Here is a 12,907-nt window from a genome sequence, read left to right as displayed (position 1 = left end):
TTATGCAAATACTAACACATTATGCAAAGTCAAACATATAAAGACATGCACTGCAATTTTTTTATCATAGTAAAAATCAGAAACAACCTAAATGTCCATTAATACTAGAATGGAGGAACTATGGTCCATTCAAACTGTGGAATATTATATAGTCCAAAAAATGAGGTGAAATTCTATGACCCAAATGGGAAGAAATGAAATACTTTATATTGTTAAATGCAAAAAGAAAGTTATAAAATCACAGGTATAATAAACCATTAAACAAAACAACACGGGATCCCTGGGTGGCTCAGCGGTTTAGCGCCTGCCTTTGGCCCAGGGCGCGATTCTGGAGTCTGGGGATCGAGTCCCGCGTCGGGCTCCCGGCATGGAGCCTGCTTCTCCCTCCTTCTGTGTCTCTGCCTCTCTCTCTCTCTCTCTCTCTCTATGTCTATCATAAATAAATAAATAAATCTTTAAAAAAATAAAAATAAAAAATAAACAAAACAACACAAGAAAAAAAATGTGTATTTCTAAAATGCCTAAAAAAATATCTAAAGATGGGGACACTCAAAATTACTAAAGGGGAAAAATAAAAACCAGCATCACAGAAATGTGACAGAATATTATGAAAACCTTTATGACAACAAATTGGAACAACTTAGAAGAAACATATAAATTCCTAGAAACATATAACCTACCAAAATTAAAGAAGAAATAGAAAATTGGAACAGACCAATCACTAGCAATGAAATTGAATCAGTGATCCAAAAATTTACAAAAAAAAACAAAAACAAAAATCCAGGACCAGTCAGCTTCACAGGCAAATTCTACCAAATATTTAAAGAGTTGATACCCATTCTTCTCAGGGCACCAGGGCTCAGTGGGTTAAGCATTCAACTCTTGATTTCATGATGTTGGGGTTCTGGGATCAAATTCCAAGTTGGACTCCCCACTCAGCAGTCAGCTTGTCTTCCTCTCCCCTCCCCCTACTCTCACTCTCTCTCTAAAATAAATATTCAAAAAAAAAGGTTAATACCCATTCTTCTTAAACTATTCCAAAAAAAAAAAAAAAAGAGAGAGAAAGAAAAACTTCCAAACTCATGCTATGAAGCCAGTATCACTCTGATACCAAAACTAGATAAAGACACCACACAAAAAAGAGAACTACAGGCCAATGTCCCTCATGAATACAAATGCAAAAATCCTCAACAAAATATTAGTAAACCGAATCCAACAATATATTTTATTTTTAAAGATTTTATTTATTTATTATTTATTTATTCATGAGAGACACAGAGAGAGAGGCAGAGACACAGACAGAGGGAGAAGCAGGCTCCACGCAGGGAGCCCGATGTGGGACTCAATCCCAGGACTCCAGGATCACGACCCGAAGCAAAGGCAGACACTCAACCGTGGAGCCACCCAGACATCCCAGCCAACAATGTATTTTAAAAAATCATACACCATGATGCAAAGGCAGTTTAATATTCACAGAACAATAATGTAATACATCACATCAATAGCAGAAAGGATAAAACCATATGATCATTTCAATAAATGCAGAAAAAGCATTTGACAAAGTACAACATCTATTCATGATTAAAACCCTTTGCGGGGATCCCCGGGTGGCTCAGCGGTTTGGCGCCTGCCTTTGGCCCAGGGCGCGATCCTGGAGTCCCGGGATCAGGTCCCGCGTCGGGCTCCTGGCATGGAGCCTGCTTCTCCCTCCTGTGTCTCTGCCTCTCCCTCTCTCTCTCTGTGACTATCATAAATAAATAAAAACGTAAAAAAAAATTTTAAATAAATAAATAAATAAATAAATCTTGAAAAAAAAAAAAAAAAACCTTTGCAAAGTAGGTCCATAATAAAGGCCATCTATGGGCAGCCCCTGTGGCGCAGCAGTTTAGCGCCACCTGCAGCCTGGGGTGTGATCCTGGCGGCCCGGGATCGAGTCCCACCTCGTCGCTCCCCCTGCATGGAGCCTGCTTCACCCTCTGCCCCTCTCTCTCTCTGTGTGTCTCTATGAATAAATAAATAAAAATATTTTAAAATAAATAAATAAATAGATAGATAGATAGATAGATAGATAGATAGATAGATAAATAAATAAATAAATAAATAAATAAATAAATAAATAAATGCCATCTATGAAAAGCCCTCACCCAACATCACACTCAATGGTAAAACTCTGAGAGCTTTTCCCTTTAAGGTCAGGAATAAGACAAGGATGTCCAATTCACTTTTTTCAACACAGTACTAGAAATCCTAGCCTCAGCAATTAGAAAATATAAAGAAATAAAAGGCATCCAAATTGGTAAGGAAAAAGTAAAACTATTTCCAGATGACGTGATATTATATAGAGAAAACCCTGAAGACTCCACCAAAAAACTGTTAAAACTGATAAATGAATTCAGTAAAGTCTCAGGATACAAAATCAATGTTCAGAAATCTGTTGCATTCCGATACACTAATTATGAAGCAGCAGAAAGAAAATTAAACAATCCTATTTAAAATTGCACCAAAAACAATAAAATTCTAGGAATAAACCAAATAGATGAAAGACTTGTAACTATCAACTTGAAAGCTATAAAACACTGATGAAAGAAACTGAAGAGGACACAAAGAAATAAAGATGCTCCATGCTTATGGATTGGAAGAACAAATACTGTTAAAATGTCCATACTATCCAAAGTAATCTACATATTTAAAGCAATCCCTATCAAAATACCAACAGCATTTTTTAAAAGATTTTATTTATTTGAGAGAGAGAGAGACAGAAAGAGTACAAGCAGGGGTAAGGGCAGAAAGAAAAGGAGAAGCAGACTCCCTACTGAGCAGGGAGCCTAACAGGGCTAGATCCCAGGACCCTGGGATCATGACCTGAGCTGAAGGGTGAAGTTTAACCAATTGAGCCCCCCAGGCACCGCACCAACAGCATTTTCACAGAACTAGAATAAACAATCCTAAAATCTGTATGGAACTACACAAGACCATGAATAGCCAACACAATCTTGAAAAAGAAAAACAAAACTGGGAATATCACAATTCCAGACTTCCAAGTTATATTACAAAACTGCAGCAATCAAAACATGGTCCTGGCACAAAACCAAACACATAAATCAATGAAACAGAATAGAAAACCCATAATTATATGGTCATTTAATCAACAAAGGAGGTACATTTATACAATGGGAAAAAGTCTCTTCAACAAGTAGTGTTGAAGCTACACTCAAAAGAATGAAACTGGAACACCCTCTTTTACCATATACAAAAATAAATTCAAAATGGATTAAAGACCTAAATGTGAGACCTGAAATCATAAAATTCCCTAAAGAGAACACAGGCAGTAATCTCTCTGACATCAGATATCACAACATTTTTCTAGATATGTCTCCTAAGGCAAGGGAAACAAAAGCAAATGTAAACTATTGGGACTACATCCAAATACAAAGCTTCTGCACGGTGGAGGAAATAATCAACAAAACTAAAAGGCTGAATGGGAGAAGATATTTGCAAATAACATCAATATAGGGCTATTATCCAAAATTATATAAAGAACTGATACAACTTAACACCCCAAAACAAATAATCCAATTAAAAAATGGGCAGAAGGCCTGAACAGACATTTCTCCAAGGAAGACATCCATGGCCAACAGACCCATGAAAAGATGCTCAACATCTCTTGTCATCAAGGAAATGAAAATCAAAACTACAATGAGGGCAGCCCGGGTGGCTCAGCGGTTTAGCACCGCCTTCAGCCCAGGGCGTGATCCGGAGACCCAGGACCGAGTCCCACATGGGCTCCCAGTATGGAGCCTGCTTCTCCCTCTGCCTGTGTCTCTCATGAATAAATAAATAAAATCTTTAAAAACAAAACTAAACTAAGCTACAATGAGATACCACCTCACATCTGTCAGAATAGCGAAAATCAAGAGCACAACAAAACAGGTGTTGGCAAGAACACAGAGGGAAAAAAAGGAACCTTCTTACACTGTTGGTGGGAATGCAAACTGGCACAGCCACTGTGGAAAACAGTAATGAAGGTTCCTCATAAAGTTAAAAATAGAACTATCCTATACCCAGTAATTGTACTACTATTTACCCAAACTATGGGAGCAGCCCAAGTGTCTATCAATAAATAAATGGATAGGGGATCCCTGGGTGGCTCAGCAGTTTAGCGCCTGTCTTTGGCTCAGGGTGTGATTCTGGAGTCCCGGGATCGAGTCCCACATCGGGCTCCCTGCATGGAGCCTGCTTCTCCCTTGGCCTGTGTCTCTGCCTCTTTTTCTCTGTGTGTGGCTCTCATGAATAAATAAATAAAATATTTTTTAAAAATAAAATAAATGGATGGATAAAGATGTAGTGTACACACACACACACACGATGGAATTATTCAGCCTTAAAAAAAGAATGGAATCTTACCATTTGCAAGGACATGGACAGAGGTAGAATATAATGCTGAGCAAAGTAAGTCAGAGAAAAAGAGATACTTTATGATTTCACTCATATGCGGAATTTGAGGAACAAAAACAAGCAAAGGAAAAATGAGAGAGAGAGCATACGAGGAATAGGTTCTTAACTACACAGAATAAACTGATGGTTACCCCAAGGGAGGTAAGAGGGGATAGAAATTAAAGAATTCACTTACCATGATGAAAAAAATTTAAAAAGCTAAGGGAAAAACTTAAAAATCACTTCTAATGGTGTTATCAAGTATAATGTATTTTACAGCAGTTAAAATGTTTTAGGATAATAGATAAACTTAATAACTTTTTCCTTTAAGGTATTAAAATTGTATGCATGGCCTCTTAATAAAAGCAAGATAGCTATAATTAAGTCACAAAGCTCTAAACATTTTAGAACTCTTATTAGTATAAAAAACATATTGAGTCTTAAACATCATTAAACATTTGCCAATAAAAAAAGGCTAGAATCCTTAAAAACACACAACTTAAAGAGTAGAAAAACTGAATTTTTTGAGATCCTAAAATAATCTACTATCTTTAATCTCCTAAATCCTGTATAACAGTGATTCTAAAAATGGGGGTGGGAGAGTATTGGGCATTTATGGCCTCTCAATTTAATCTTTGTAGTCAGGGCTTCCTCAAACCACACAACCAGCCTCCAACTCTCCCCCACAATCCCTACATGTAATAAGAAATGTTACTGAAAGTCACATTCTATATTTGAGAAGCATGAAAGTAGAAAATACATTGAGAGTCATTACACATATACAGAATACTAGCAATAATTTTAGACAATAATGCATATATATGTACAATATTCAAAAGTTTGCTTTTAGAAGAAAGATACTAATACAGTAAACAATCTCAACAGAGGACTTAGCTTTCAATCCCAGCTGTCACTAACCCTCTAACTGAACAAGTCTTTTATTGATCGCTCCATAGCTAGAGCTCCACACTTATAAACGAAAAGAAATTATTTCCAAGTTTCCTTTTAACTCTATAGAAAATCCTAGCGATTCCACCTTTTCCAAACTAGAATTACAAGCAGGAGAAATTATTTCCTAAAATACTCAGTATTTAAAATAGAAATCCGGGGATCCCTGGGTGGCACAGCGGTTTGGCGCCTGTCTTTGGCCCAGGGTGCGATCCCGGAGACCTGGGATCGAATCCCACATCGGGCTCCTGGTGCATAGAGCCTGTTTCTCCCTCTGCCTGTGTCTCTGCCTCTCTCTCTCTGTGTGTGACTATCATAAATAAATTAATTAATTAATTAATTAAAAATAAAATAAAATAAAATAAAATAAAATAAAATAAAATAAAATAGAAATCCGTATTTAGATGTGAGGTGATAATGTGTTAACTAGATTGGGGGAATCCTTTGACAACATATACATTCATCAAATCATCATGACATACACTTTAAATATGGTACAATTGTCAATTGAATCTCAATAAAATCGAAAAAGTAAAATAAAAATCTGACTTTAAAAATAGGAGAAAAAAGACACCTTAAGCCATGTGGCTTAAATTCCTCCTACTGCATCAAAGTTCTGGTCACAGGACTCTTGATTTTTTTTTTTAAGATTTTATTTATTTATTCATGAGAGAAACAGAGAGAGAGAGGCGGAGACACCAGCAGAGGGAGAAGCAGGCTCCATGCAGGGAGCCCAACGTGGGACTCGATCCCAGGTCTCCAGGATCACGCCCTGGGCTGAAGGTGGTGCTAAACCGCTGAGCTACCCGGGCTGCCCAGGAAGCTTGATTTTACAAGACCATGTAAAAGATCAATATCTGGTCATGTTAATTCATTTCTTTCTACTTTAAATTCTGTTCAAAGCAACAAAGGGTTGCCAGAAGCAGGCAGTGGGGGAAATGGGTGAAGGTGGGTCAAAACATAAAAACTTCCAACTATAAGATAAAGAAGTTCTAAAGATGTAATATACAGCATGGTGACTGTAGTTAACAATACTTTATTGTATATTCGAAAATTGCTAGGGGCACCTGGGTGGCTCAGTCAGTAAAGCATCTGCCTTTCGCTCAGCTCATGATCCCAGGGTCCTAGGATGGAGCCCCACTCAGCTTCTCCCTCTCCCCCTGCTCGAGCTTGCTCTCTCATTCTTTCTCTCAAGTAAATAAAATCTTTTAAAAAGAAAAAAGTTGCTAAAATATTAACATCTTAAAAGATCTTATCACAAGAAAAAAATCACATATAACTATATGATGTGATCAATGTTAACTAAACTTATTGTGGTAATCGTTTTGCAATATATACATATATCATCATCATAATGTATGTCTTGAACTAATATAATGTTATACATCAATTATATCTCAGTAAGACTGTGGGGGAATGGCAAAGGGCTGAACACTAAACATTGTCTTAAACTTGTTTTCTTAAGCAAATATAATCAAATTAAATTGTTGAATGAAACTTCAATATTTAAAAGTCTTTCAAAGATGATGATCTTATTAACACATCTGATTCCTATATATTATTTCATTCAATCAATATGCTGAACACCTACAAATAAGTCAGTTAAGCAGCATCTGCCTTTGGCTCTGGTCATGATCCTGGGGGATGGGGGGGAATCCCTGCTCAGGAGGGAGCCGGTTTCTCCCTCTGCCCCTCTCTCCACTCATGCTCATTCTCTCTCAAATAATTAAATAAAATCTTTTAAAAAAGGAAAAAAAGTATGAGAATCTTACCAACATGGCCTCCTCCAATGGTGTAGGTCTTCCCAGATCCAGTTTGTCCATAGGCAAAAACGGTTGCATTATAGCCCTCAATGAGTGACAACACTAGTGGTTTTATACACGTATTATAAACTTGATCTTGAGTGGAATTTTTGCCAAAAACAAAATCAAAAGTAAAGACTCTATCTCTCCCAATGATAATTTGCTGGGTATTTGGAATAACTCTCACACAAGCTTGATGATTATGAAGAACTTCTTTGCATAGCAGAGGTCGGATTCTTACAGCAACTTTTACTGGTATTTCTTCCATAGCAGCTTAGATTTTGCTAAATAACTTTCTATTAAATATTCAGTATCTAGTGTGAGAAATTTTCCATTTTATGTAAGATCTGGACTCCTGTGTACCAAAATAAAAACAACATTTAATTATGTACTTCTCTATCTTAATAAACTAACCACCTTCTAAAACAAAATCAATTAAAACAGGTTTTGTTCAAAATGAGATAGTTACAACAAGTAAATCTATCTTGTAAAACTATACCTATAATTTACAGATGAAATGATATGAAATGTCCAATTTTCTGCAAAACAATCTAAAGGGTATGGGCCATGAGTTGGTAAATGATGAAGCTAAAAAAAAAAAAAAAATGATGAAGCTAATCTGTGTGCATGGAATTCCATCATGCCACTCTCTAGAGCAGTAATATGTTTCCCAGTTCCCAGTTTAATATTAAATTAAATATTTAATAACTGGAGAGTTAGAAAATTAAGGCAAGGAAATAACTGAGTAATTATATACATGTGCTGAAATGCTATTAGATTTTATAGCTATATCTCTTTGCTACAAATATTAAAAGTAAATCCAAGAAAACAGCTTTAACAATTTCCATAATGTAACTTTAAATCAATTTTTTTAAATAATCAAAACTAATTGAAAAAATGCTTTTCTACTCTTATGTTGTACTTGTTTCTGGAAATCACTGGAAGAATACATTAAAATTAAACTGGTAGCTATATTTGCAATGAATCTGAAAAATAAATTAAGAAAACAATTCCATTTATAGTAGCATCAAAAAGGATAAAATACGGGCAGCCCAGGTGGCTCAGCGGTTTGGTGCTGCCTTTCTGTCCAGGGCCTGATCCTGGAGACTCGGGATCGAGTCCCACGTCAGGCTCCCTACATGGAGCCTGCTTCTCCTTCTGCCTGTGTCTCCGCCCCTCTCTCTCTTTCTCTCTCTCTCTGTGTGTGTCATGAATGGATAAATAAAATCTTTTTTAAAAGAAGGATAAAATACTTAGAAATAACTTTACTAAAAGACATGTAAAATTTACACTCTGAAGACTATAAAATATTGTTAGTAAAGAAAATCTAAATAAATGGAAAAACATCTCATGTTCATGAAAGACTTAACATTTTTAAAATGACAGTATCCTCTAATTTATCTACAGATTCAATGCAACTCCTATCAAAATCCCAGCTTATTTGCCAGAATTGACAAACTGATCTTAAAAATCTTTTTTTTAAGATTTTATTTATTGATTGATCTAAAATTCATACGGAAATTCAAGGGACACAGTTTAGCTAAAATATTGAAAAAGAACAAAGTCGGAGGACACACTTCCCCAATTCTAAAACCAAGCAACAGTAATCAAGACAGTATGGTACTAGTATAAGACAAACTTAAAACCAATGGAAAAGAACTGAGAATCCAAAAATAAATCCTTGTATTTATGGGCAAATGATTCTTAACAAGAGCGCCAAGACAATTCGATGGGGGCAAAAACAGACTTTTCAACAAATGTTCATGAGATAACTGGATATCCACATGCATAAGAATGAAACTGGACTCCTACATCATACACAGAAGTTAATTCAAAATCGTTCACAGACCTAAGTGTAAGAGCTAAAACTCTTAGAAAAAAACATAGGGGTAACTCTTGGTAACCTTGGGTTTGGCAATGGTTTCTCAGGTGTAACACTAAAAGCAAAAGCAATAAACTTTATAAGGAAAAACAGAAGAAATGGATTTAATAAAATTTAAAAGTTTTGTTTCTCAAAGATATGACAAATGGCTAATAAGCACATGCAAAGATGCCCAAAATGATTAGCCAGCAGGGAAATGCAATCAAACCCACAATGAGGTATCATGTCACACTTGTCAGAACAGCTAGAATCAAAAAGGTGGGAAATAACAAGTGTTAGCAAGGATGTAGAGAAAGAGGGAATCTTCAAGCATGACTGGTGGGAATGAAAACTAGTGCAGCCACTCTGGAGAACAGTATGGAGGTGCCTCAAAACATTAAAAATAGAACTACCTTATGATCCCCTAATCATCGCACTACTGGATATTTTACCCAAAGAATACGAAAACACTAACTGAGAAGATATATGTACCACTATGTTTATTAGCATCATTTACAATAGCCAAGATATGGAAGCAACCCAAGCATCTATCAATAAATGAATGGATAAAGAAGATGTGGCACATATATACATATACATGTATATATGTATGCAATGGAATATTATTCAGCCATAAAAATGAATGAAATCTTGCCGTTTTTTAACAACATGGATGGACCTAGAGGGTATTATGCTAAGTGAAATAAGTCAGAGAAAGACAAATACCATGGTTTTTTCTTTCTTTTTAATGTTTATTTATTTATTTAAAGTAATCTCTACACCCAGTGTGGGGCTCAAGTCTCATGTGAGACTAAGAATTGCATGTCCCACAGACTGAGCCAGCCAGGTGCCCCCCATATGGTTTCCCTTATATATGGAATCTAAAAAACAAAACAAACAAATGAATAAAAAGCAGAATCAGACCCATAAATAAAGAGAACTGATGGTGGCCAGAGGATAGCCAGTTGGGGGGGATGGGCAAAATGGGTGAAGGGGAGTGGGAGATAATCTTCCAGTTATGAAATGAATGAGTTGCAGGGATAAAAAGTACAGGATAAGGTGAATGGTATTGTAATAGCATTATATGGTGACACAGGTTAGCTGTGCTTATGGTGAGCATAGCATACCATACAGACTTGTCTCTACACCTGAAACTAACCTAACAGTGTGTGTCAAATACACTTCAATTTTTAAAAAGATGGGGGATCCCTGGGTGGCACAGCGGTTTGGCGCCTGCCTTTGGCCCAGGGCGCGATCCTGGAAACCCCGGATCGAATCCCACGTCAGGCTCCCGGTGCATGGAGCCTGCTTCTCCCTCTGCCTATGTCTCTGCCTCTCTCTCTCTCTCTCTCTATGTGACTATCATAAATAAATAAAATTTAAGAAAAAAAAATTTTTTTAAAGATGGATATTAATATATTTTTAAAAATTTTTTTAAAGATTTTATTTATTTATTTTGCAGAGAGAGAGAGACAGTGTGTGCACAAGTACACAGAGCAGCCAGCAAAGGGAGAGGGAGAAGCAGACTCCCCGCTGAGCAGGGAGCCTGATGCAGGGACTCAATCCCAGAACTCTGGGATCATGATCTGAGCCAAAGGCAGATGCCCAACTGACTGAGCCACCCAGGTACCCTTTAAAAATGTTTTTAAAAGACAGATCAAAACAAGTGTTGGTGAGAATGTTTAGAATATGGAACCTTCACATACTCCAGATGGAAATGTAAAATGATGCAACTAACTTTGAAAAAGAGTCCGGCAGTTCCTCAAAAAGTCAAAACATAGTTATCATTTGACCCAGAAACTCCACTCTTGAGGTATATACCCAAGAGAAATAAAAACATATGTTTTCATTAAAACTTGCACATGAATATTCAGTTTGTGCTGGATAAAGTTTACACCATATAAAAGATAAAAAGAAAATGTAACAAGTAGTCTCGATAATGTTTAAATGCAGATAATGAAAAAATAATCAGTTCAGGATGTGGCTGGGCTCTTTGTAGAAGGGGAGTCTTGCATAGTATCATTAAGTATATAGTAGACTATCAATAGACTAAAATAACATTTTCAGCCTTTGCTATGGAAATGTTAATAAAGACATATTTAATACTAGCCTTTAAAAGACTCTGCAGCAGTATAATTACAATTTTGTGAGTGGACATTATAATTTTGTGCATTATAATTTTGTGAGTGGACAGTCTGAAAGGGATCAAATAACAAATACATCACTCTACTAAATGCCCACTGAGAGTAAAAACAATATCAGCTCCCTTGGGCTGCAAAATCCCAGCGTCAACATGCTATATTTAATGATCACAACAAAGAGATGCACCTAACCTTACCAGTTTTAATCATTCTAGTTAGAATCAGCTGTGAAAAAATACTCCTATGAATGAAGTAACTTTTCTTGGATCCTAAAGGACTCCACAATCACTTGGAAACTCTCCCAAATAAACAAGGATGCTATGTGAGTTGGTTCTTCCAAATGCCCCTAAACATGTAACATTTGAAGTCTTTATTAAACAGATTATTTTTTTAAGCCATCACATTAAAACAAAAGTCATGGTCTATCTTAAGCCAAACCTAAGTACTTCCAACAAAACTGCTAATAAAAGATGCAGTGTAAGTGGGATATTTTCACTTTCTTGGTCTTTATAATGGGAAAGTTTTGCTACAAGGGCAAAAGAAATTCTATCTATTCTAATAAATAAGGGCCCCCAAACCTATGGATTGCAAAAAGTTAATATTCAAGAAGAATTCAAGCATTAAAAAATCCGTAACACTTACACTTTAGAGTTTGATCAATTGCAGTCATCAGAAGCGTATGTATTATGTCACCAATAAATTTAAGAAGGGTGATATTTAGGCAGACTGAATGGGGTTTTGAAATATGAGAAAGACAAGAGAATCTTAGATCACTGATGCCATGTCACTGATAAAAAGAAGTGTCTCCAAATACTGCTGCCATCCAGTGCCCCTGGTTTTTCAGTGGTAGTGGTTGTCTAAAAATTGTGGTTTGCTAATAATGTTAACGTAGGAAACTTCCCAGCAAATGAATGGACAATGAATCGCACAAGTATCTGAGAAAAGGTTCCAAATGCATAAATAACTAGACAGAGAACAGAGGCAGTAAAGTGGAAAAACAAAACCTGGAGAGGGCGAAGTGTTATGTAAAAGGTGTTTCAAAGTACGAACTCGGACACCCTTTCTTTCTCAATCACATCTGCCTCCGAGGGAGGGGACTCGCGCTTGGGTAGCACCAAAGTTTCAACGTCCGCGAGGAAAACACAAGGCCTGTGGCAAAACGAAAGCCCCATGAGGGTAGGTCTTCCCATGGCCTCCAGCTCCCGCAGCTGGAAGCACGAGCGCCACAAACTCCGGATCGGACTTCGTGGGGTTCCGTCCGGCGCTCCCGCGCGTCCCTGGTGAGGTCCCCGGACCTGTCTACCTCCAGGGGGGCCCCACCTCCGCCCGCGGCGGGGTCCCCAGCGCCGACCCTAGCCCCCCCTGACGCCCGCCCCGGCTTAGCCGGCGCCCCAACCGCCCCCTCCCGCAAGCCGTCCCGCAGCGGCCCCCGACCCCCCACCCCGAGCGGCGCCCCCTCCCCCGCAACGGCGCGCTGGACAGGAAGGCGGGAGGGCGCCGCGCCGCACCCGGCCCCGCCGGCCCCGCCGGCCCCGCCACTCCTGCCCACCACTCACTGACCGGCTCGAGAAAGCCCCGGTCCCCGGCGACCGGCACAACGCAGGCCTCCCCAGCTTCGCTCCGCCCGGCCGCCGCCGCCGCCGCCGCCGCCCCTGCCGTTCGCGCCTTTTGTTGTCGCGGGTTCTCCCGGCAACCGGCGAAGCCAGTCCCGGACGCGCCCC

At 38.2% G+C, this 12,907-nt stretch overlaps 1 protein-coding gene across 5 annotated transcripts in view; it reads right to left on the bottom strand.

Annotated features, from left to right (window-relative positions):
- Positions 1–12,907, bottom strand: part of KIF27 (kinesin family member 27) — a 91,434-nt gene extending 78,527 nt beyond the window's left edge. For 2 of the 5 annotated variants that reach the window (XM_077905323.1, XM_077905337.1), the window contains exons 1-2: positions 12,747–12,907; positions 7,155–7,539 (exon numbers count right to left, since the gene is read on the bottom strand). In XM_077905323.1, coding sequence (XP_077761449.1) covers positions 7,155–7,452 — 298 coding nt within the window. In that variant the 5' untranslated portion in view covers positions 7,453–7,539; positions 12,747–12,907. Of the gene's footprint in view, positions 1–7,154; positions 7,540–11,828; positions 12,139–12,190; positions 12,336–12,746 lie in introns of those variants that run through there. The other 3 variants (XM_077905333.1, XM_077905325.1, XM_077905341.1) reach the window with 3 other exon arrangements.

This window comes from Canis aureus, chromosome 1 (genome assembly GCF_053574225.1).
Source record: "Canis aureus isolate CA01 chromosome 1, VMU_Caureus_v.1.0, whole genome shotgun sequence".
NCBI lineage: Eukaryota > Metazoa > Chordata > Mammalia > Carnivora > Canidae > Canis > Canis aureus.
This window is presented reverse-complemented; position numbering and strand designations above follow the sequence as displayed.